The sequence below is a fragment of the Anolis sagrei genome, chromosome 1, assembly GCF_037176765.1.
Source record: "Anolis sagrei isolate rAnoSag1 chromosome 1, rAnoSag1.mat, whole genome shotgun sequence".
In the NCBI taxonomy this organism is placed as follows: domain Eukaryota; kingdom Metazoa; phylum Chordata; class Lepidosauria; order Squamata; family Dactyloidae; genus Anolis; species Anolis sagrei.
The window spans coordinates 83,232,365-83,253,593 of NC_090021.1; the positions used below are offsets into that span (position 1 = coordinate 83,232,365).

General features: G+C 39.1%; 1 protein-coding gene and 1 long non-coding RNA gene across 2 annotated transcripts in view; one reads left to right on the forward strand and one right to left on the reverse strand.

Moving 5' to 3' along the window:
• Positions 1-395: 395 nt before the first annotated feature.
• LOC137095894 (uncharacterized) lies at positions 396-13,513 on the reverse strand. The gene is made up of 3 exons (XR_010909042.1): positions 13,475-13,513; positions 10,142-10,258; positions 396-1,206 (listed from the first exon to the last, which is right to left on the reverse strand). It is a non-coding gene; the product is annotated as an uncharacterized lncRNA (long non-coding RNA).
• A 374-nt stretch (positions 13,514-13,887) lies between these two features.
• The window catches only part of ARHGAP18 (Rho GTPase activating protein 18), a 59,920-nt gene continuing 52,578 nt past the window's right edge, over positions 13,888-21,229 (forward strand). The window contains 2 exon segments of the mRNA XM_060753341.2: positions 13,888-13,995; positions 13,998-14,155. Coding sequence (XP_060609324.2) covers positions 13,906-13,995; positions 13,998-14,155 — 248 coding nt within the window. The 5' untranslated portion in view covers positions 13,888-13,905.

Genomic DNA, 21,229 nt, shown 5'->3' on the forward strand with positions numbered 1-21,229 from the left:
GTCCTGCTTTCAATGGGATTGCATCTCACTTGAAGGACAAGGTTTTCATCCTTGAAGGGCTAATAGAATTAGGTTTGTGAATAAAATGTTCAAAAATACTTGAACTTTATGACACACTTTATGATAATAAATTCTAAAACAACACAGCCTAGTTAAATGGTTATATGTAATTCAGTGTCTTATCTGCGGAGCATGTTATAACAAACAGGTCAATGTAAATGAATGAATATAATGCCAATGATGCATCATTTGCTTAGCAACCAGAACCATCTTATTTTTGTTTCTGACCACATGCTTAATTGTTTGACTAACAGAAATAACCATTATCCATTGGTTATCAAATCTGTCTCACTATTGTCAGAAAAGAGCAAGGCTTTGGACCACAGGATATCTTTATTAACATTTCTTTCATTTGCATCTTAATTCAGAAATGCTCATTATGGCAATAGCAAATTTACTGAAATTTACACTGAGAGCTTACTAGAAGCACAGACAACATAGAATGCTCTTGTCTTCTAATTTTGAAGAGGCCTGTGGACCTAAGATAAGTATTCATACCATGTTAAATCTTAGTAAGAAATATGGTTACTAAACAAATAAGATATAGACATAGGAGCAAGCTTTTCAAACCAGATCTGTCTATTCATCATAGAAAACAGATGGCCTTTCCTATACAGCTTTTGAAAATGTTGTGAAAAATAATAATAACAACTAATTACTTAGGAATTGCAATGAGTTACAAATTCCTTTTTAAAAAGTAATGTTCAAGCTGTGGGAACAAAGCCTGAAACTACAGCGGGTGGCAAAGGCCTAAAGTGCCCTACAAGCCCTCCAATATTTTACAGTTGAAAACAGACTTGTGTGGCTAAGCAACATCATAATATATTTAACATGTCAAAGGTTTTTAAGAAGGAAGAACATAATTGCTGAAGCAATTAGCTTTTGCCTGAGACTACTGGGAAGAGAAGGATTCTGCCTCCTCTCTTCTCCTTCCAGGTGAGTTACGTGAGAGCAAACTACTTTTTCACTTTAAACTCTGTATGGAGCAATTGAAGTAAACAGAAGATGGAGTGGAAAGGTGGGGGAAGGAGGAGAAAAAGTGGACCGATAGAGAATTAACTGATTTTGATCCTGCCAGGTTTGGCCAGTTGGATGATAAGCTTCTTCCATGTACCTGGCACCTCAGTCCTCCTGCATGTGTTGTTCCTGAAAGAAAACCCAAGGACACTCAGCAACAAACCTTATGGTCAATTTTTGTGCAGTGTTTTCCCCCTCCCCCACCCCACCCTTTTGAGGGTATCACATCAGTTTTTCCAAATAGAAACTGTTAGGAAGCTCTTGCCCATACCTTGTTTAAAAGTGATACCACTAAATGACATGCGAATTATATCAGGTACTGAAGGCCACCTGCTATAATTAAAGTGTAGATGGTACAACTGGGACTACTTTCTTTCTGAAGCACACTGCTAGTTGATACCATATGCATTATCTGAATTATCCAACTCCTGCAAACGTGTTTGCCTGGGAGCAGCATTATATTTCAACCAGCAGATGGCAAACAAACAACAAAAGGCAGGCACAAACTATTTCCACCCAGAAACATTTGAAAAATGCTTAAAACATTGTAAAAGGAATTTATTCTTAATTACATTTGTATAGTTATAGCTTCGGGAGCTGATTTAATCTACAGGCTACTTACGGATTAAATATTTAGAGCTGTTTATGTACATTATCTATGTACACTGGATTCATGTAAAAATTGCATTAGTTGGTACCACTCCTAAGCAAAGAGCAACACATGCTTCCCTTCTTTTTAGCCAGGTTAGGTAATATAAGGAACAATAAGTATTTCCAAAAGTTTAACTTTTTTTGTGTCAGAAACTGCAAGTGCTTCTGGTGTTAGAGAATTGGCCGTCTGCAAGAACATTGCCCAGGGGATGCCCAAATGTTTTACCATCCTATGGGAGTCTTATCTCATGACCCCATAAGGGAAACTGAAGCTGACAGATGGGAGGTCACCCCGTTCCCTTTGAGTCAGCAGCCCTGCCAGAAAAAGGGTTTAACCCATTGCGCCACTAGGCGATCCAAAAAGTTTAACCGAGGATTTCCTAGTTGACAGCACCCTGTGTGTTATAGCTACAATTATTTAAGTATTTATACTGACAAAAATCAAAGGAATCAACATATATTTAGATTTTTCTTTTCAAAGAGTGAATTTAAACTTTCAGCAGAACCTCTGCTACAAAGTAAACCTGACTCCATTCTTTAGAATTTCCAGATAAACAGTTTAGGATTTGGTTTTTAATCATTCTATAAAATTAGTGATAGCCTGGAAGTATATCCTGTGCCTTTGCCCCATAAACAGCATTTTAAGTGTTTGGTTGAACTCTGGGTGCAAATCTACAGTGTACAATCAATGCAGTTTGACACTCCTTTAACTGCCATGGCCCAATGCTTTGGAATTCTGGAAGTTGTAGTTTGGTGAAGCACCTGCACTCTTTAGCAAAGAAGGTTCAAGACTTTGTAAAACTACAACTCCTATAATCCCAAAGCACAGACTCATGACAAAATGGTTGCTATGTAATAATAATAATAATAATAATAATAATAATAATAATAATACTTTATTTGTAGTCCGCCTTATCTCCCCTAGGAGACTCATTAATCTATAGTGTAAATGCACCCTCTGGTTGGTACTGTATATTTACTTGGAACATGCTGGATGTTCCTCACTCATTATTGTTATAATGTGTTGTTAATTTCATTTATATTTATAATGTAGCTAAAAACATACATAAGATCAACATTGACAAAGAATTACTCTATTACCAATACTAAAACAATTTAAAACATGCCATTAAAATGGAAAACTAATCAAAAACAGTGCAATTAAAATAATACAGCACCCTTTTAAAAGCCCTTTATTCAGTTTTAAAAAGCAAGTCCGAATAATAATTAAAATATTTCCCAACTGACAAAAGGGCAAGAAGGGCCTTATTTTGTGAAGGATGTCTGAATCCGAGACAGCCTCCAAGAAGACCGGCCAGCTGTGCTATGGATTCATGCAATGCCATGCTCTATGACTTTGGCTCCAATTGGCCAGAAAATAATGAAACATCATAGGAAAAGATAATCTCTTCTTAAGAATAAATGTGTCTAATTCTATTATTTGCTATACACAGAGCCTCCTATGGGTACATACAGTTATGCTTATTTAGTTTCAGAAATCAAACTTAAGGTGGTAGATTTTGGTTTTGAAAGTATTCTGATAGGATAGTACCAAAGTTATTTGGGGGGGAAAGTGCTTGACCAACAAACTAAGTAAATTTTGAAGTGATTGCCAAATGAACTAAAAGAATTATTACATATACTTATTGTTTTTTTAAAAAAGAAACAAATTAGGAGAATGTGTTAGACATGGAAAATATTAACATGTTTCTTTATCGACTTTATTTTGGAAGTCTGAAGTGCAGAGAAAGTAAGTTGCAGCTGCAGGCCTCCCTTGCGGCAAGCATCTATTTATCCTATTGGTTTTTTTTAATGTTTTATGCATTCTTTGGTCATTAAATTAAATTAGTCTGGGAGATCTCATATTTCTGTGCAACAAATCATATTAGGCAGGAGGGAAATCAGTTTCAAACATTTCACTTCTTTATTTAATTACACCCTGCCTTTTTCCCAGCATGGAATCCAAGGTGGCCCACATCAAACTAAAAACAAATCACAGTAGATAACAAAAGTTTTAAAAACCATCAAACGTTATATTAAAACACATTAGAACACAGTCAAAAGATAACAACGTATCACACCTCGCCAGCCAGCTGAAGGAAAGGTGGGAGCAGACCAACTAGGCCAGTGTTTCTCAAACTCTGCTCCTCCAGGTGTTTTGGACCAGCTCCCAGAAATCCCAATCAGCTTACCAGCTGTTAGGAATGGTGGGAACTGAAGTCCAAAACACCTGGAGGAGCAGAGTTTGAAAAATACTGAACTAGGCTGTCTACTCTATAGGAATGAATTTCACAGCTTGGGAGCAGGCACTGAGAAGGTTATCTCCCTTGATCTCACCACCAAAGAAAAATCCTTCTTGATGAGATCTTAAATTTCAGGCTGGCCCATAGGGTACATTTACACCGTAGAATTAATGCAGCTTCATGCCACTTTAATTGCCATGGCTCAATGCTACGGAATAACGGAAGCTATAGTTTTAGAAGGTCCTCAGCTTTCTCTGTCAAAGAATACTAGTACCTTACCAAAATTTAACTCCCTTGATTTCATAGCACAGTGATTCTCAAACAAGATGGATGGGGTCAAATGCAAAAGTATTTGAAAGAAAATGTACAATACCAATTAAATCCATGTCATGTCCAGACTAAAATACAAAAAAATGTGGAAAAGTCAAGTGTGTGTGTGTGTGTGTGTGTGTGTGTGTAAATACTCTTATAAGAACTGTAGTTCCAAGAATTCTCCAGTCATACCCTTTAAGCAATCATTGGTGGAAAATCCATTAAGAATGGTAGATTTCAAGTTTCTATGCAAATCCATATTGATTTGGAAGGAAGTTCCATTGAATGCAGGGAAATATTGTTAATCCACAGCATTGCATATCTGTCTACTGAGAAAGATCTTTGGAACTTTTATACATGTCAAGATCTTTTTCATTATATATTTCACTGTTAGTGTTCAATATGTATCTTCTAAATCTTTGCCACAAGTTTCTATTGGCTGATTAAGAATAGTTACAAAAGCAACCACCAGAGAGCACCAATATACCCCTTTTGGAGCTATCTATAGAATAAAACAAGTTTGAAAACTATTATCTTGTTTAAATGAACTATATTCATTTACATAGGTGAATTAGGTTTTAAATTGTTTAAAACGGCACTATATTTTATAATTATTTGATTATAGTTGCCATTTTTTGGGTTATATGTACTGCCTTTTGTGTTTGCCTTGCTTATTTTTTTGTTACTGAGTTATTTTTGACAGTGCCTGTGTTTATTATTATTTGTTTCTATTTTCTTTCTTGTAAGCGGCTCCGAGTTCCTTCAAGGAGAGGGAGTGACATATAAATAAAGCTTTATTACTATAGGCTAATATTCTACAGAGATTCCCTTGTTTCAGTATGATCTATATGTGTCTACTCAGAGTTAAGCTCCAACAAATTTGATGGGATTCACTCCTAGATAAATACTATACAATTAAAGACTCAAGTGTGGGGAAAACTGTAGTACTGCATCAGCTTTCACTGAAATGTAAGACATGTAACTATCTAAGTAAGCAAAAATTTACTTTAATTGGATCAAAGAAGACATTAATGATTCAAGTGGCTGGGAAAAATACAAGTTGATCTTTCCCAATGCACTGCCTTATGAAAGAACAATCCAGAAGAATTTACAATTTACAAAATAGTGAACCTTATGTCAGTGATTTGGTTGTGTAACCCATCCAATCTTCTATAACCTTATAGAGGTCAAATATTTTACTTGAAATTTACAGTGGCACAACGTTAAGTTAACCTATCTTCACCCTCTTAATCACGAATCATTTCTTCAATATAACAATAATGTTTTGCTTAATTTTAAAACACTGAATGTGAAGGCTTGCTTACACACTCTGGCGCCTATATAAATGCACACACCACTTCGCTGCTGTAGTTTGTTTATGGTCATAAACAAATAAATATTAGATTCACAGTATGGTGAGAGAGACCTTTCTTTGCTCATGCATTGGAATCAGCGGGAAGCAAAACAAATATAGCACTGTTTTCATTGGAGTCTTTCATTATTCAACAAAATACTATCCATAATATAAAACAGATAAAAGGAACAGATTTCCATGCTTGTGCATCATAACATTAAAGAAAATGAAGCAAGAGCAGTAGGACAGAAAGAAACCACTTTTGAACTGAGCAATTTTTACAAGGTTGAACACTGATATTCTGTATCTTTGCACCAAACAGAAATTAAACAGCTAGCTTTATGGTTTATGTTTCCCACAAAGTTCTTTTAAAAAGAAACTTTGCCCTTGATAACCCTCTGTTGTTGGTCTTAATGCAACACTCACAGCTTCCTTTCCTTTCATTTAGTTAGATGTCTTTAAAATGTGACATCTGAGAGGAGAGGATGCCACATTTAATAATCGGCGCTGACAAGATTACCATCTGCCAGCTGCAAAAGGCCACCTTACAGGGATCTGTATGCATTATTTGGCGATACATCACACAGTCCTAGAAACTTGGGAAATGTCCGCCGTGTGATCCAATAAAACAGCCAGCAGAGTGTCTGCTGTGGACTCATCTTGTTGTGTTTCAAATAACAACAACAACAACAACAACACTTTATTTATATTCCTTTGCAATGGTGCATGGTGAATAGAGCTAAAATTTGATGGCACTGGAAAGTATATACTTCCAGTTTTCTGTAATTAATTTTGAAGAACTATTATAATGAGGAAAGAAACTTAGTAAGCCTTGGTGCATAAGCTGAAATGACTTTGCACTTTGTATATAGCAAACTTTGCCTCCACCCTCTAATATCCTTACAGTGTTTTGAGCATTGGACCAACCCAGCTCAGCCATAGAAATCCGATGGGTGATCTTCTGCAAGTCATACTCTCACAGCCTTAGAGAAAGGCAAACTCCTTCTGAATAAATCTTGCCAAGAAAATTCTATACTAAGGTTTACAGAATTTTCTTATTGGTTTGTAGTGACTTGAAGGCCAATAACAATAACAATCAGAATGTTTTTTAGACTGGTGCCACACTCAAATGCAATTGATGTTTGTTTTTACCTGTGAATTGTTTGCTATCTATAGCGAGTAAGAAGATAGATTACAAAGAAAGAGGTGGAATTGTTACCAATATAAAAAAAGGAAAGGGTGAAGAGGTAATATTGCAAGTTCTCAGAACAGGAATAGGAATACATGAACATGAATTCTTCTTCCATTATCATTACAGAACAGAATGGGGTTATATAAAGTTGAAAAACATATACAAAATAAAATATATAAACTCAAACAAATTCTAATGACACGGATCTGTGCTTGTTATTGCCAGTAATATTATGGACATCAACTACAACTATAGAATTTATTTATTTATTTATTTACTTACAGTATTTATATATCGCTTTTCTCACCCCTGTGTGGGACTCAAAGTGGTTACACAAAAATAACTGCAGAATGAGACAGCACAACAAATAATAAATGAATTGACGCTTGACTGAGGATCATATTATCCCAATAGTAGCAGCTTGGGGAATTCAGCAGAAAAGATTATTTATAGGCTGATTCTATGAATGTCAATTTTCGAGTTATGTCTGATAGGTCAGTGTACCCTGTGCAGCTAACGGATCTAACTAAATAATTCTAGCCAAGTAATTCTAGCCAAATAATTCTAGCCAAAATCTTTTTTTAGCCTTTATAAAGTACATTTTAAGAATTAGCGAATTAACAGTATGGAACAATTTGGGTTTTTAGCTCCACATGAAGTGAAACACAAAATTATTCTATTCAACCTAAATTCATTTGAATGATGTGCACTGAGCATCTTTTCACAATTGACAATTAAAATCAGTGTTTTAAATCTGGACAGTCACATTGATTGGCCGGTCAAATAAATGTTTTAATTTACTCACTGTGTATATATGTGCACGTGGGATTTTGGATTTTGAAAATGACAAATAAATAAGTATATCTGCCTTCATATAATTTATTTTTTCTCTTGCATGATCCACTGACTCATCATACAATCATCTCAGATGGCTGCCTCATCGCTCAGGGTGTCACTTAGATCAATGCCAGTTTATTTCTGGACACCTTCTTCAAGTTCCAACATAGATAAAAACCAGGACTCACGTGACCAAGATGGTCCATGTTTCACAGGCATACAACTGAGTTGGAAGTACAATAGTTTTATAAATAAGCCTTTTAGTATCTCTATGAATGTCCTAATCTTTGAACACTCTCTGCTTCATTTGAAACAAATGATGTGCTCATAAAGCTCAAACAGTGTTGTATTTCGGCATTGATGTCAACTTTTGTAGGGAGGTGGCTGCTTAGCTTAGCGGAAATGGTCAACATTTTCTAGAATTACACTATTAAGCTGTATTGCTGGCATTGCAAAGAGATTTGTTTGTGCCTGTTGGTAGAGCACTTTGTTTTGTTTTATTAATTTTAAGTAAGTGTCCAAGCTTTTCATATGCTTCTGCGAAGCTCTTTAAAGTCACTTGTAGGTCTTTCTCTGAATGTGCACAGACTATCCTATCAGCATACTGGAGTCAGTAAAAAGATCTGCAGTCAAAAACTAACTTAGCTATATTTATGATTTAGGTCAATATGTCCACCAGGGGCAGGACACATGCAAATAAATATGTATAGGATGGAACTGAAAACTGGGCAAGTGACATTCTCTGGGTCAAAAATCACTGAATATGAATGAATAATGAATGGCAGTTCCATGCACCTCAAGCTATGTAATATAGAGGGCCAGCAACTCTTCCCCAGGTCTCATATTTGTGACCATTGAGTATAATTGTTTCCTTCTTTCTTGGAAAACTTACAAGGGATGGTCAATGGTTTGTTGACTAACACAGATTAATGGACCAACAGTTTGAAAAACACTGGTGTAACCAACCACTGGAAAGGAACTTTTCTGGTGAAAAGCTTCATCAATAGCATAGGTATGGTATAGTGGTCTAGATGTTGTTAGATTGCAAATCCCATCAGCCCTAACCAGCATAGCCAGTGGTGTGTGATCATGAGGATTGCAGTCCAAAATAACCTTTTGTTGTGTGCCTTTAGTTGTTTCCAACTCAGGATTTTCTGAGTGTAAGAGTGCATGCCAAAAACTGGTGAGATTTCACAGCTGAGTGAATATTTGAACCCTGTTATCCAGAGTTGTAGTCCAGTACTCAAACCACCATGCTACATTTTCCATCTATAAACTATTCCAATGTGAAATTGATTTTAATCTTTCAAGTATAATCTGAACATTTGTCAGAGTAGCCCTACTGGTACACTATGTAACAAACATTTGAAAAAGTGTTATTGAAAGTGTTATTTCCTCTTTAATTTTGCGGCACTTACTTTAAAAGTGTTATACTCCAGAAATGTCAGTTTTTGTAGCTGCCACAAACTGTGTTGAATGACGGGGTTGCCATGAGTTTTCCAGGCTATATGGCCATGTTCCAGAAGCATTCTCTCCTGATGTTTCACCCACATCTATGGCAGGCATCCTCAGAGATTGTGAGATGAAACGTCAGGAGAGAATGCTTCTGGAACATGGCCATAGAGCCTGGAAAACTCACAGCAACCCTGTGATTCCAGTCATGAAAGTGCTCAACAACACATATGTTGAATTAGTTGAGGTTCAATGAGATATTCATTGAAAAGCTACAGCAAAATGGGCTGCAAGTTGTCCCACAAAACCAAGTTTTTTTTCAGTTTAATAAACATGTTCCATGTTTTTTAAATGATAGAACCAATTAGGAAATGACATTTATAACCCAGGAATATAATCATGTGACATAGTGTAATTAATGATAGTCTTTCAAATAAATATAATAAAATTACCAAGTTCATCTCCAAAGCAAACAAACATTTTTTGTTAGCTGCATTGCCCACCCATATAACGTGGGCATATTGATTGTCTGAAATGAAACAAAGATCTTCTGTTTGGCAAATGCATTTTTCTTCAGTCATCATCATAAGCAGTCAAAGAAACAGAACGGACACAGATAGGGGAGTGGATAAAGGACCATAGGAGTGGTTTGCAAATGACATGGTCTTTTCAAAAGAAAGTCAAAGCAAAGATAAATTATATGTGGCCAGAAAGACTTATTTTAACATGAGTCTTATTCATAGGCTAAGAACACTGTTATTTATTTATATAAAGCATTCATATACCATGCTTTAGCCAAAAAGACTTTCAGAGCAGTTTACAATTTAATTTCCAGGACATTCCCTGTTCTTGGCTGTACAATCTGAATTTACAACCAGATTCACTGCTTGCTTCTCCACTGTGCCCATCATGTACGTTTCTTCCCAATTCTGTTTGTTGTGTGTGGTACTGGGTTGCTTGCCGTTTCCCTCAAAGCCTTTTCTTATGACAATCTGAGAGAGGTATAAGAGAAAAGAAGCTCACCACAGAAACCAATGACTGTTTGCTTGCATTCTGTTTTTGTTTTTAAAAGCGAAACTCTGAAGGCCATTTTTTCATGACTGTTGTTGGGACTTCTGCTGGAGGCACTGAAAAACCATCCTGTAAAGTCCAATAAAAAAAGGACTAAGAAGCATGCTCAGTTTGTGCTGTGTTGCACAAAAAGCTCAGAAAAGTGTGGGGTAGGGGGAGGGGGAAAAGGCCCAAGATGCCAGAAGGCCAGAAGAATGCACCTGCACAAATGGCTTGTAAACTGTGATCGTTCATGCTAAAATAAACTGCGCCCTCCATATATATACTGCACACACACATACATACAGAGAGTGTCCTAAAAGTGCATACACTCTAATTGGTATTAATATAGCAATTATGGCTGGTCCACGAGGTCACAAAGAGTCAGATATGATTGAATGAATAAACAATAACAATGGCAATTATTTGAAGGTTAAGTAAATACATTTAGCTGCTTTGGGTCTTGATCAAGAGAGTAAAGCAGAGTATAAATGTAACAGCAACATATTTATATTGAGGAAGAAAGGCTATCATCGCAATTTAACCAGAGTTACAAATATCTTAAATTCCACTTTTATCTCAGGTGTTTTAATTTTCTTTCCTTTGTAGCCAAGCATGGCTCATTCCCTTTCTCTCCAAATGCGAAGTCTGTGCTGTAATACATTACTTAAATGCTAAGGGCATGAATGCTGCTGCAATTCATTTTTTTCAGTTTATGGAGAGGATGTAATGTCAAGACAGCATGTCACAAAATGGGTATGGAATATATTGTGAGACGATGAAGAAACTTAGCAGAGCCATCCAAAACAACATCATGAGATGCTGATGGTGGGAGTCTGTCTCCTTCATGACAAAGCGTGTCCACATACCACTCATGCAATACAAGAGTTCTTGACTTCATTTGGTTGGGATGTTTTAAGCTACCCCTCTCACAGCCCCAGTCTCGTACCCAGTGACTATCATCTGTTCACTAAATGGAAGGAACACCTTGGCGGAAAACACTTTTCCGACGAGGAGGAAGTAAAAATCAAGGTGATGAAGTGGCCAAAAAGGCAGTGGGAAACTTCTATGACACGGGCATCAAAAATTCATCCCATGGATGACAAAATGCATTGAACTGAATGGTGATTGTGTGGGAAAATAATGTAAAACCTATACTACAATCCATGTAAGCTTTATTAAAATATATTCATTCTTTGTATTTTTTAAAAAATCTTGTAACCTTATTTTCTGCATAATCATCCTATGTGTGTGTGTGTGTGTGTTTGTGTGTGTGACTGGAATAACACTTAAAAATGTACCTGTTCTGACTTCCATACAAATTTAACTTAAGAACAAACCGACAAAACCTATCTTTTTTGTAACATGGGGACTGCATACCTAGATCTGCATCCTTCCTTTCAACTAAGGCAGAGTTTCTCAACAAGGGGTTCAGGACCCCGGGGGGGGGGGGGGGTTGCAACGGGGAGAGTGTCAGAGGGGTTGCCAAAGACCATCAGAAAACACAGTATTTTCTGTTGGTCATGGGGGTTCTGTGTGGGAAGTTTGGCCCAATTGTATGGTTGGTGGGGTTCAGAATTCTCTTCGATAATAGGTGAACTATAAATCCCAGCAATTACAACTCCCAAATGTCAAGGTCTGTTTTCCCCAAACTCCACCAGTGTTCACATTTGGGCATATTGAGTATCCGTGCCAAGTTTGCTCCAGATCTATCATTGTACCGGGCTGCATTAAATCACTACTGACTGAGAGGTCATGAGTTTGAAGCTAGCTCAGGTCGGAATAAGCACCGGACCATTAATAGTCGAGCTTGCTGTCGACATACGCAGCCCGAAAGACAGTTGCATCTGTCAAGTAGGAAATTTAGGTACCACTTTATGCAGGGAGGTTAACTTAACTAATTTACAATACCATAAAAAAACCTTCCAGCAGTGTGTGTAAGAATGAGGAAGTACTCCATCAAGGTGTCACAAGTGGACAGTGAAATGCTAGCTCCCTCTGTGGCTGGAATCATGCATACCCTCATGAAGCTAGAAAAGCTGGAATGTTAAACTGCCTCTGTGTCTGTCTATATATGTTGTATGTCTAAATGGCATTGAATGTTTGCCATGTATATGTGCATTGTAATCTGCCCTAAGTCCCCTGCGGGGTGTGAAGGTCAGAATATAAATATTTTAAATAAATAATTAAATAGTTTTGAGTTCACAGTTCTGTCTGGATGAAGGTGAACTACAACTCCAGGTCAATGCCCACTAACCCTTGCAGTATTTTTTGTTGGTCATGGGAGTTCTGTGTGTCAAGTTTGGTTCAATTCCATTGTTGGTGAGGTCAGAGGCGGTCCTGGGTAATTTTCAACGGTAAGCAAACAGTATTTTGGTGCCCCTCCCAACCAGTAATTGATATATATTTTCTGTTTGTCATGGGAGTTCTGTCTGCCATATTTGGTTCAATTCCATCATTGGTGGAGTTCAGAATGCTCTTTGATTGTAGGTGAACTATACACCCCAGTAACAACAACTTGCATATGTCAAGGTCTGTTTTCCCCCAAGAGCGCCTCAAGAGCGCCTCTGGCAAAATCAACTATACTATAGTGCTGGCGTTGGCCTTTAAAGCCCTAAACGGTTCCGGCCCTAGCTACCTATCTGACCGCATCTCTGCCTATGAACCCACGAGGAGTTTGAGATCTTCCGGGGAGACCCTGCTCTCGATCCCACCTGCTTCTCAAGCTCGACTGGCGGGGACGAGAGATAGGGCCTTCTCGGTGGTGGCTCCTCGGCTGTGGAACGCCCTTCCTACGGACATTAGACTAGCACCATCTCTAATGGTATTCCGCAAAAAGGTGAAGACCTGGCTGTTTGTGCAGGCGTTTGAGTAATTTAGTGCAATCTGGTAATGGAACATAGGAATGGAACAATGGACGATGAACCTGGACTACGCTTGGATGATGAGAAGATTGGGTACGGTTGTTTTTTGTAATAATTGTGCATTGTAATTGCTTATTGGTAATTTATGGATAATGTGTTAAGTCAATTGTTATATGTTGTATGGAACCACTGCTGTTTCTACTGTTTTTACTGTTTGTGAACCGCCGTGAGTCGCCTTCGGGCTTGAGATACAGTGGTATATAAGCAAAGTAAATAAATAAATAAATAAATAAATACTACAAATGCTTACTTTGCGTTATGGGTTGAGCCACCCCTGGGTGAGGTTCAGAATGCTCTTTGATCGTAGGTGAACTATAAATCTCAGCAACTACAACTCCCAAGTGACAAAATCAATCCCTTCCCCAACCCCACCAGTACTCACATTTGGGTATTTGTGCCATATTTGGTTCAGTGAATGAAAATACATCCTACAGATCAGATATTTACATGACACTTCATAACAGTAGCAAAATTATGAAGCAGCAACGAAAGTAATGTTGTTGTTTTTTGGGGGGGGGGTCACCACAACAGGAGGGAACTGTATTAAGGGGTCGCGGCATTAGGAAGGTGGAGAAACACTGAAGAAAGTCTTGCGGGACGTGTGGGGTGTGCTGGGGCGAATAACGGGGTGATGACGGCGGATGGATGAAAGACTCCATGGCTTTGCGAAGAGGAAAAGAGAAAGCTCTGAGCCGGGACTCCAGTGGGAGGAGGGCAGGAAGGAAAGGAGGGCTGGGCTGCGGGAGCTCCTCCTCCTCCTCCTCTTCCCTCCCTCCCTCCTTCCTTGTGCCTGGTCCAAAAGGGGGCGTGGCCATGCTAATGAGGCTGAAACTCCGCTGGGGCGGGGAGGCCGAGCAGGAACTTGGCGGAGTCGTCGTCGTCGGCAGGGCTGGCGGCGGGGAGTCCACTATGCCCGGGCTGCTCCCGCCACCATGAGCCGCTGGTCTGCTTCTCCCGGAGTGGTGCTGACCGCCTACCACCCCAGCCATGGCAGCCTTAGCAGCAGCGAAGCGGCGGAGAGCAACGCCAAGGAGCCCGCAGACACCCCGGCGTCTCCCTCCAGGTGAGTGAGTGAGTGAGTGAGTGAGTCCCGGGCGAAGGCACGAAGGAGAGGCGAAGGCACCCGGCTTCCTTCCCTCCCTCCCTCCCTCTTTGTGTTCTTACCTGTTGACGTCAGCGCGCCGGCCGGAGCCAGGTACGAAAGGCTTGCTGCCTTCAAAGGCTTCTTCGGCTCCTGTGGCTCGGGTTTAAATGTCACGAGGGGGGACGAAGAGAGCCGGGGAAGCGGCGCCCAGGCATGCATCGTGCCCACAGGTGCCAAGCTGAGCCTCGGTGGCGCGCTCACTCCTGGGAGCATCCACAGCCCTTGACCTACTGTAATGCAGTCCAGAAAGTTGGGTCAAGCAACAACACGCTCCCAAAGAGGAAGCTCAAAGCCAGGCATGAGCAAACTACAGCCCTCCCTCCAGGTGTTTTGGACCCCAACTCCCACAATTGCAGCCGAAGTTTGCCCATGTCAAAACTACAGCGCCATGATCCCATAGCACTGAGCCAAGACAGTTCAACTGGTGTTAAACTGCATTCTTTCTTTCATGCACCCCCTGATCCAGTAGTCCCTGGAGCACAGTGGGTTAAACCCCTTGTGCTGGCAGAACTGCTGACTGAAAAGTTCCCTGAACCCCATGGCGCAATGAGTTAAATCCTTGCACCTGCAGAACTGCTGACCGAAAAGTTCCCCTGAACCCTGTGGCGCAATGAGTTAAACCCTTGCACCGGCAGAACTGCTGACCAAAAGGTTGGCGGTTGGAATCCAGGGAGCAGGGTGAGCTCCCATCTGTCAGCTCCACCTCCCCATGTGGGGACATGAGAGAAGCCTCCCACAGGATGGTAAAACATTCGGGCATTCCCTGGGCAATGTCCTTGCAGACAGCCAATTCTCTCACACCAGAAGCAACTTGCAGTTTCTCAAGTCGCTCCTGACATGCACAAAAAAAATCCCCAGAACCCACAAACATTCAACACTTGGCATACAGGGAAAACTCTCTATCACAACACAGTTATATTTGAGAGAGGTGTGTGTGTTGTTAGCAGGGTCACAAGATGTTTCTTCCCACTAGGGAATTAATTGTGTATCTTATATACAGGCAGTTCCCAAGTCAAAAACATCAGACTTACAAAACAACTCATGGTTAAGAACAGGGGTGAGACAACAGGAAATATGAGAAATCTTCCCTTTGGAAGGCAAATTCACTCTTGGGAGAATTATTATTCTGGGGGAAAGGTGTCTCCACTGAAGCTTTCTCACCAATCCTTGTTTCCACAACAAGCCACTTTGTTCAAAATCCAATTCTCACAGGGACAGAAAATGAGGTGAACTCTTCTAAACTGGGGCATAGACAGTAAAACACCACATGGGGTGTTAACCCTTCCCTATGCTATCCAATATTAAAAATAAATTTGTCTGGGGTTACACCTGAAAAAAGTACCTGTTCCAACTTACAAATTCAATTTAAGAACAGTCCCCAATGCGCTCATGTTGACGTGCTCATCCATACATAGTTCTTCTAGTTCTTCCTATTGAAGGAGTTAACTTTAAAGCAGTGTAGCTGTATTTTTATTTCATAGAATCATAGAGTTGGAAGAGACCTTGTGGGCCATCCAGTCCAACCCCATTCTACCAAGAAGCAGGAAAATTGCATTCAAACACCAGCTGCTGTTTAAAAGCCTCCAAAGTAGGAGCATCAACCCGGGGCAGAGAGTTCCACTGCTGAACAGCTCTCACAGGAAGTTCTTCCTAATGTTCAAGTGGAATCCCCTTTCCTGTAGTTTATGTCTCCAGGATAGCAGAAAACAAACTTGCTTCCTCCTCCCTATGACTTTCCCTCACATACTTATACATGACCCTTATCATGTCTCCTCTTAGCCTTTTCTTCTGCAGGCTAAACGTGTATTCCTGTTGATGTCCCCTATTGGGGCTCTCGCTATGGAACAAAAGAGTGATACTTTGCTCTTCTGCTTTATCTCAAAGCAAAGCATGATTTTCCAGAGTCTTTTTTGTTGCAATAACTGACAAAAATATGACCAAATAGGTTGACATCTACTCAAGTCATGTTTCCTCAACCTTATTTTTTTCTAATGGCTTCGGTGCTTTTCTGTTTTAGTTCCTCAAGGCAGTGGTTCTCAACCTGTGGGTCCCCAGGTGTTTTGGCCTACAACTCCCAGAAATCCCAGCCAGTTTACCAGCTGTTAGGATTTCTGGGAGTTGAAGGCCAAAACATCTGGCGACCCAAGGGTTGAGAACCACTGCTCTAAGATGTGTATGTTGAAGATACCTGCAGATATCTTCAACACTACAGTTTTATGGCAATAGTATTCACATCTGAAACATGGGCAACAGCAAAGTTAGAGGAAATAAAACTGGCGGTGACTCAGAGATCAATGAAAAGAAAGATGTGTGGCATGACAATATCAGATAAAGTCAGCAATAAAGAGCTTCATTGAATAAATCTATGAGACAAAACAAAGATGGGCAGGGCATATAGCATGAACAGAAGACAACTGATGGACATGTTGACTGACGTACTGGATACCAAGAGATCACAAGCATCCCTTGGGTAGATCTCATATTCAGTGGGATGAACCAATGAGGTATTCGGCCAGAAAAGCACAGGATCGTATATTTTGGCAAATGAGAGATTTGCATGAATCCCGAAGGAGTGGACCGATGACAAATCAGATCCGATAGGAAGATGTGTTTAGTGAGTGCTGGTGATGAAACTTTGCATTCAGGTGAAAAGATTGTGGATTGTGAATAAAGTGCTGGACTGTTGGATTGTGAATAAAGTGCGCCCAGTTGGATTTGTGGCAGTGGCAAACGATAGTTACTTGGACTAGTAAAATGAAGCCAAGGGATCATCAAGAGATCAACCTCTTCTCTTGCAAGATCTACATACTCTTTGAACTCTTCTGTTCCTTGGGATGTTTGTTTGGGGAACTAAATGGGTAGCATATCTGCGGGATTTTGGTAGTCACAGTCCAAAAGTCTACTGTTGTATTTGTCTATCCTTGTACATTAAGCTATTTTGGATTGAAGATGGACTTTATGCTTCTCTTAGTCATTGGAAACTGCCACATCTTGAATGCAAAAACACATTTGGATGCTTTTCAAATAATCCTAAAATGTAATCCTATGAGCATTTTATGTAGATGTCCCATATAATTTTGATAGAACTTGCTTTGCTGGTAGGCCAGCAATGTTCATGGTATTACAGCGTAAATAATGTCTTGAAGCAGTATTTAAATTAAAGGTCTCCAAAGGGATTTTCCTTTCTAAGACTGCCATTCCTTGACTCTTCCCAAGGACATAATGTTCACATGGATATAAACTGGGGATTGTCTGATTCTTTTTTGGTGTTGCTGGACTACATTCCTTACTTTGGCTGCATCTGAAGAGGGTGGTGGTTAAGTAACATCAAAAGAACAACATGATTCCCACCCAGATCCAAAGTTGGAAGCTCTGTTCCTATAGCTGACTCGGTTTGCCACGTCTCTGCAAGAATGGTAAACTATAGTGGGAAAAGTTAAAAAAGAGTGATTGATTGTAGCATGTTACTAGGCATTGCAGTCCTACTCTCTAATTGTGGCTTTCTGATTTGATGCTGCCTAGAAAGGCTCAAGTTAGAAGCATGATCCCTTTCTCTGAGACACTGATAAAAGTTGTGCAGCAGTTTCCTATTTCTGGTTTGAAGCAAGGATCCCTTTATTGAGGAAGTGGTTAGCATTTATATTATTAATGCAGACCCGAACATCCTAACTTCAGGGAGCTGCCAGCATTGTAATGTTTGCAGCACTTCTGTAGCAAATGGAGGAAGTGCCAGATATTTGGTTGCTCTTGTTTTCCTAGCTCTTCCTCCACCCACAAATACATGCTTGAGACCAGATGTGCCTAATTTAATTTCTTTCCAAGCAAACATTTAAGCTTAGTTCTCTCTTCTCTCTAATACAGGTCCCGTCAAGATAGAGTAAAATGGTTTGATGTGAAAATATAAGGTATTTCTTTGAATAAGAAACCTTCACTTTTATGATGACTGAGGGAATATGTTTATGATTTATTGTGTGAAGGAGATATGGAACAGTTTTTTATGATGTTCTTTTCTGTTTGCTATTCATGTAATTTGAGAAATGAAAAATTTAAGCACAACTTTGGAGAGGGGGAAATCTTGGGGGTGATAGGAGCTGAAATTATAGAATTAATTGAAGTCACATTAGAACTCCTGAAAAACAGACATCTTTCTGTAGTTTGGTGTGAAATTGTCTGCATATAGTTTATAATGTATGCACTTGGGCATCGTTCACTGCATATAGATGCCTCCATGAATTATTCTTTGTGGAAAAGCCATCTCAAGGTTGTTATCTGTACAGTAAGACTCCACTAACCTTCAAACCTATATCTGTGGTATCACTTACCTGCATCCAGGTATAGTCTCTTTTGTAATTTCCTCCTGGTGAAAGTATGATAAACTTCCCCCAGAAGTTACCATAGATTTGCATATGAGGACACATCAAATTCATAGATTGTTCAGTGTAACTCTATGGCATGCTGGGACTGAAAGTGAATTTATTTATTGGCATTTGGTTGTACCTGCACTTTCCCATAACTGCAGTCTATCTAGGAACATAAATATCAGGATTCTAATATGTTGGGGAAAATGCATGGGCTCTTTTGTTCCACCCTCAATGGTCTGGCCTTGTTGAATCTCCTTTTGTCTTTTTTGTTATTTTTTAAAATGAGGAGGAGGGGCACCCAGTCACAGATCTCTGTTGTCACACCTTGTTGATGTGGCTATTTTCCATTTTTATGTGGAGTAGAGCCAGCTACTTTGTCTTCCAGAGAATGCCAGAGACAAATAAGGCAAGCTACTTGATAGAATAACAGGCTTCTCTATTGCTTCTATCAGAAGTAAAAATGACAGTTTGCCTTTCAATAAGCTAGTGAGATAAGGTGCCAATCAGTGTCTCACAGCAAACCGGCAGCAATTTGATATGTGTAGAGAGAATGACATTCTCATCACTGAAGTAATGAGCCTTATAATGAATTTGTTCCTTGGTCCATCTAGCCCAGTACTGATATCTGACTGCTAATTATGAATCAGAATGCTTTCATATAGGTTTCCTTCCTAGCTCTGCCTAGAGCTGACTGGGATCTCCATTAACTTAAAAAATCAGACACTAGGTAGACTTGATTTAGCTGGGCTTCCAAAATATGAAATTGGGTCTATTTAAAGTGGTAAATGCCACCACTTTGAGGAGCTTCCACTGCCTTGCCTTTGACCTCCTTACTCTCTTTCTTATCCCACTGTATACTTGACCATCAGAGTTACCCCCAAAGTCCTGGAAACATTTGAAAAAATTCTGCTTCCTTCAAATACTTTGTCTCTTGCTACTCCATATACATGGAATTATCTTCAATAACTCCTGCATGATGCCACCTCTCTTCATTCAAATGCATTTCCATACAGACACTGGCAATAATTCATAATTTCAAAAAATCCCTTAGTTCTCATCTTTCCCTGGTCAGCAAAACAAAGCTGAGCAGGACACTTCTGGTGTTCCACCACAGCAGTCATTCTACTTCTAGTGTTCTACTCAAACATCCAGGTCATTCATGTAGGACTACATTATTTGGAAATGCTGACCATTCCTCAGTTCCAACGAGTTTCACAGAACTCAGATTCCAATTGAAGCCTTCTGCATATCTTGAAGGGAGCTTCCTAGTTACTCCAGTTACAGAAATAATTTGGTTGTAGGCAGACCAATGACATGGTTTATTACTTATTGTTCTTCCCTCTTTATTCAGACTCTAGCCAAAGATTTTTGTCACCCAGAAAAATGGTAATAGAATTCTTAGCCTCATTCAGCTATTTATTTACATATTTAGTAGCCTAGTCTGCATTGTCAGCTACAAAACTAGCTGCTTGTGTCATTAAGACACACACTGTAGCATAAATACTGATTTTACACTTAGTTTGATAAATTTGTAGCAGCCTGTAAAATAGTTTAAAATAGTGTCTAACGTTTTAACTATTTATTTCTAATTGTATGTGTTATATTCTGTATATTGTGTAAAGACCTTTGGTTACATTCAGTAACATTTACATCGCATCCATTGCAAGTGTTGTAAATGCAGGTGACTCCCCATGTCCTGTGGTGTTCATGAATACTACATCTTCTGTTAGGATCCCTATCAGTACTCTTCTGTGAATCCCAAGAGTACTGAAGAGGATTTGCAATAAAATAGAAAAGGTATTCTTCAGCTATTGTACTTGAGTGTAAATCTAGAATCATTTCTTGAACTTTGACCCAATATTATATAGTTTCCCCCCCTCATAGTTATTGATTTGAAAAGGTTTTATTTTACACTTCTCAATATTTTCAAAATGGGAATAGTATAAGAAGAAGCTGCATGTTGGAAAGTGCATATGGCCATTTTCTAATGTAGTTTGATGGCACATTCTAATTATGGCTGTTCTCCAATCTTAATAATAATAATAATAATAATAATAATAATAATAATAATAATAAACAACTTTATTTATACCCCACCACCATCTCCCCAGGGGACTCAGGGCAGCTTACATGAGGCCAAGCCCAACAACACATCAGTAAATAATAAATCAGTAAGCAAATAAAACAATATAATTAATATAACTCACATATAGACAATAACACGCAAATATTTAAAAACCTATGACCGGGCCAGATGTAATAGTTTAAAATTTTAAAAAAATAAATGTTGGGCATGAACAGAGGTAGGATGTATCTAAGTAGGAGGGTTTTAAAAGAAATTTAGTGAGGGTAATCCAGTCTTGAATAAAATCTCTGGTCTTCTCCTCTTTATTTTTTAGCACTTGGACAAATAATGCTGAATAGTTGGGTCTTCTACATTCACTGTTAACTATTTTATAATTGTGTTTGCACAGCTGCAACGGACACTTAAGCTACCTAAAAAACTTTTGTTCCTAGCTGTGGAAGTCTTAAAATAATTATCACACAAAGGTATATCATTGTACCCTGTAGAGCATTGTCCAGAACAAATATTCCTGTTTCCTTTAACTTCTGATGGCTTCCTCATCTTCAG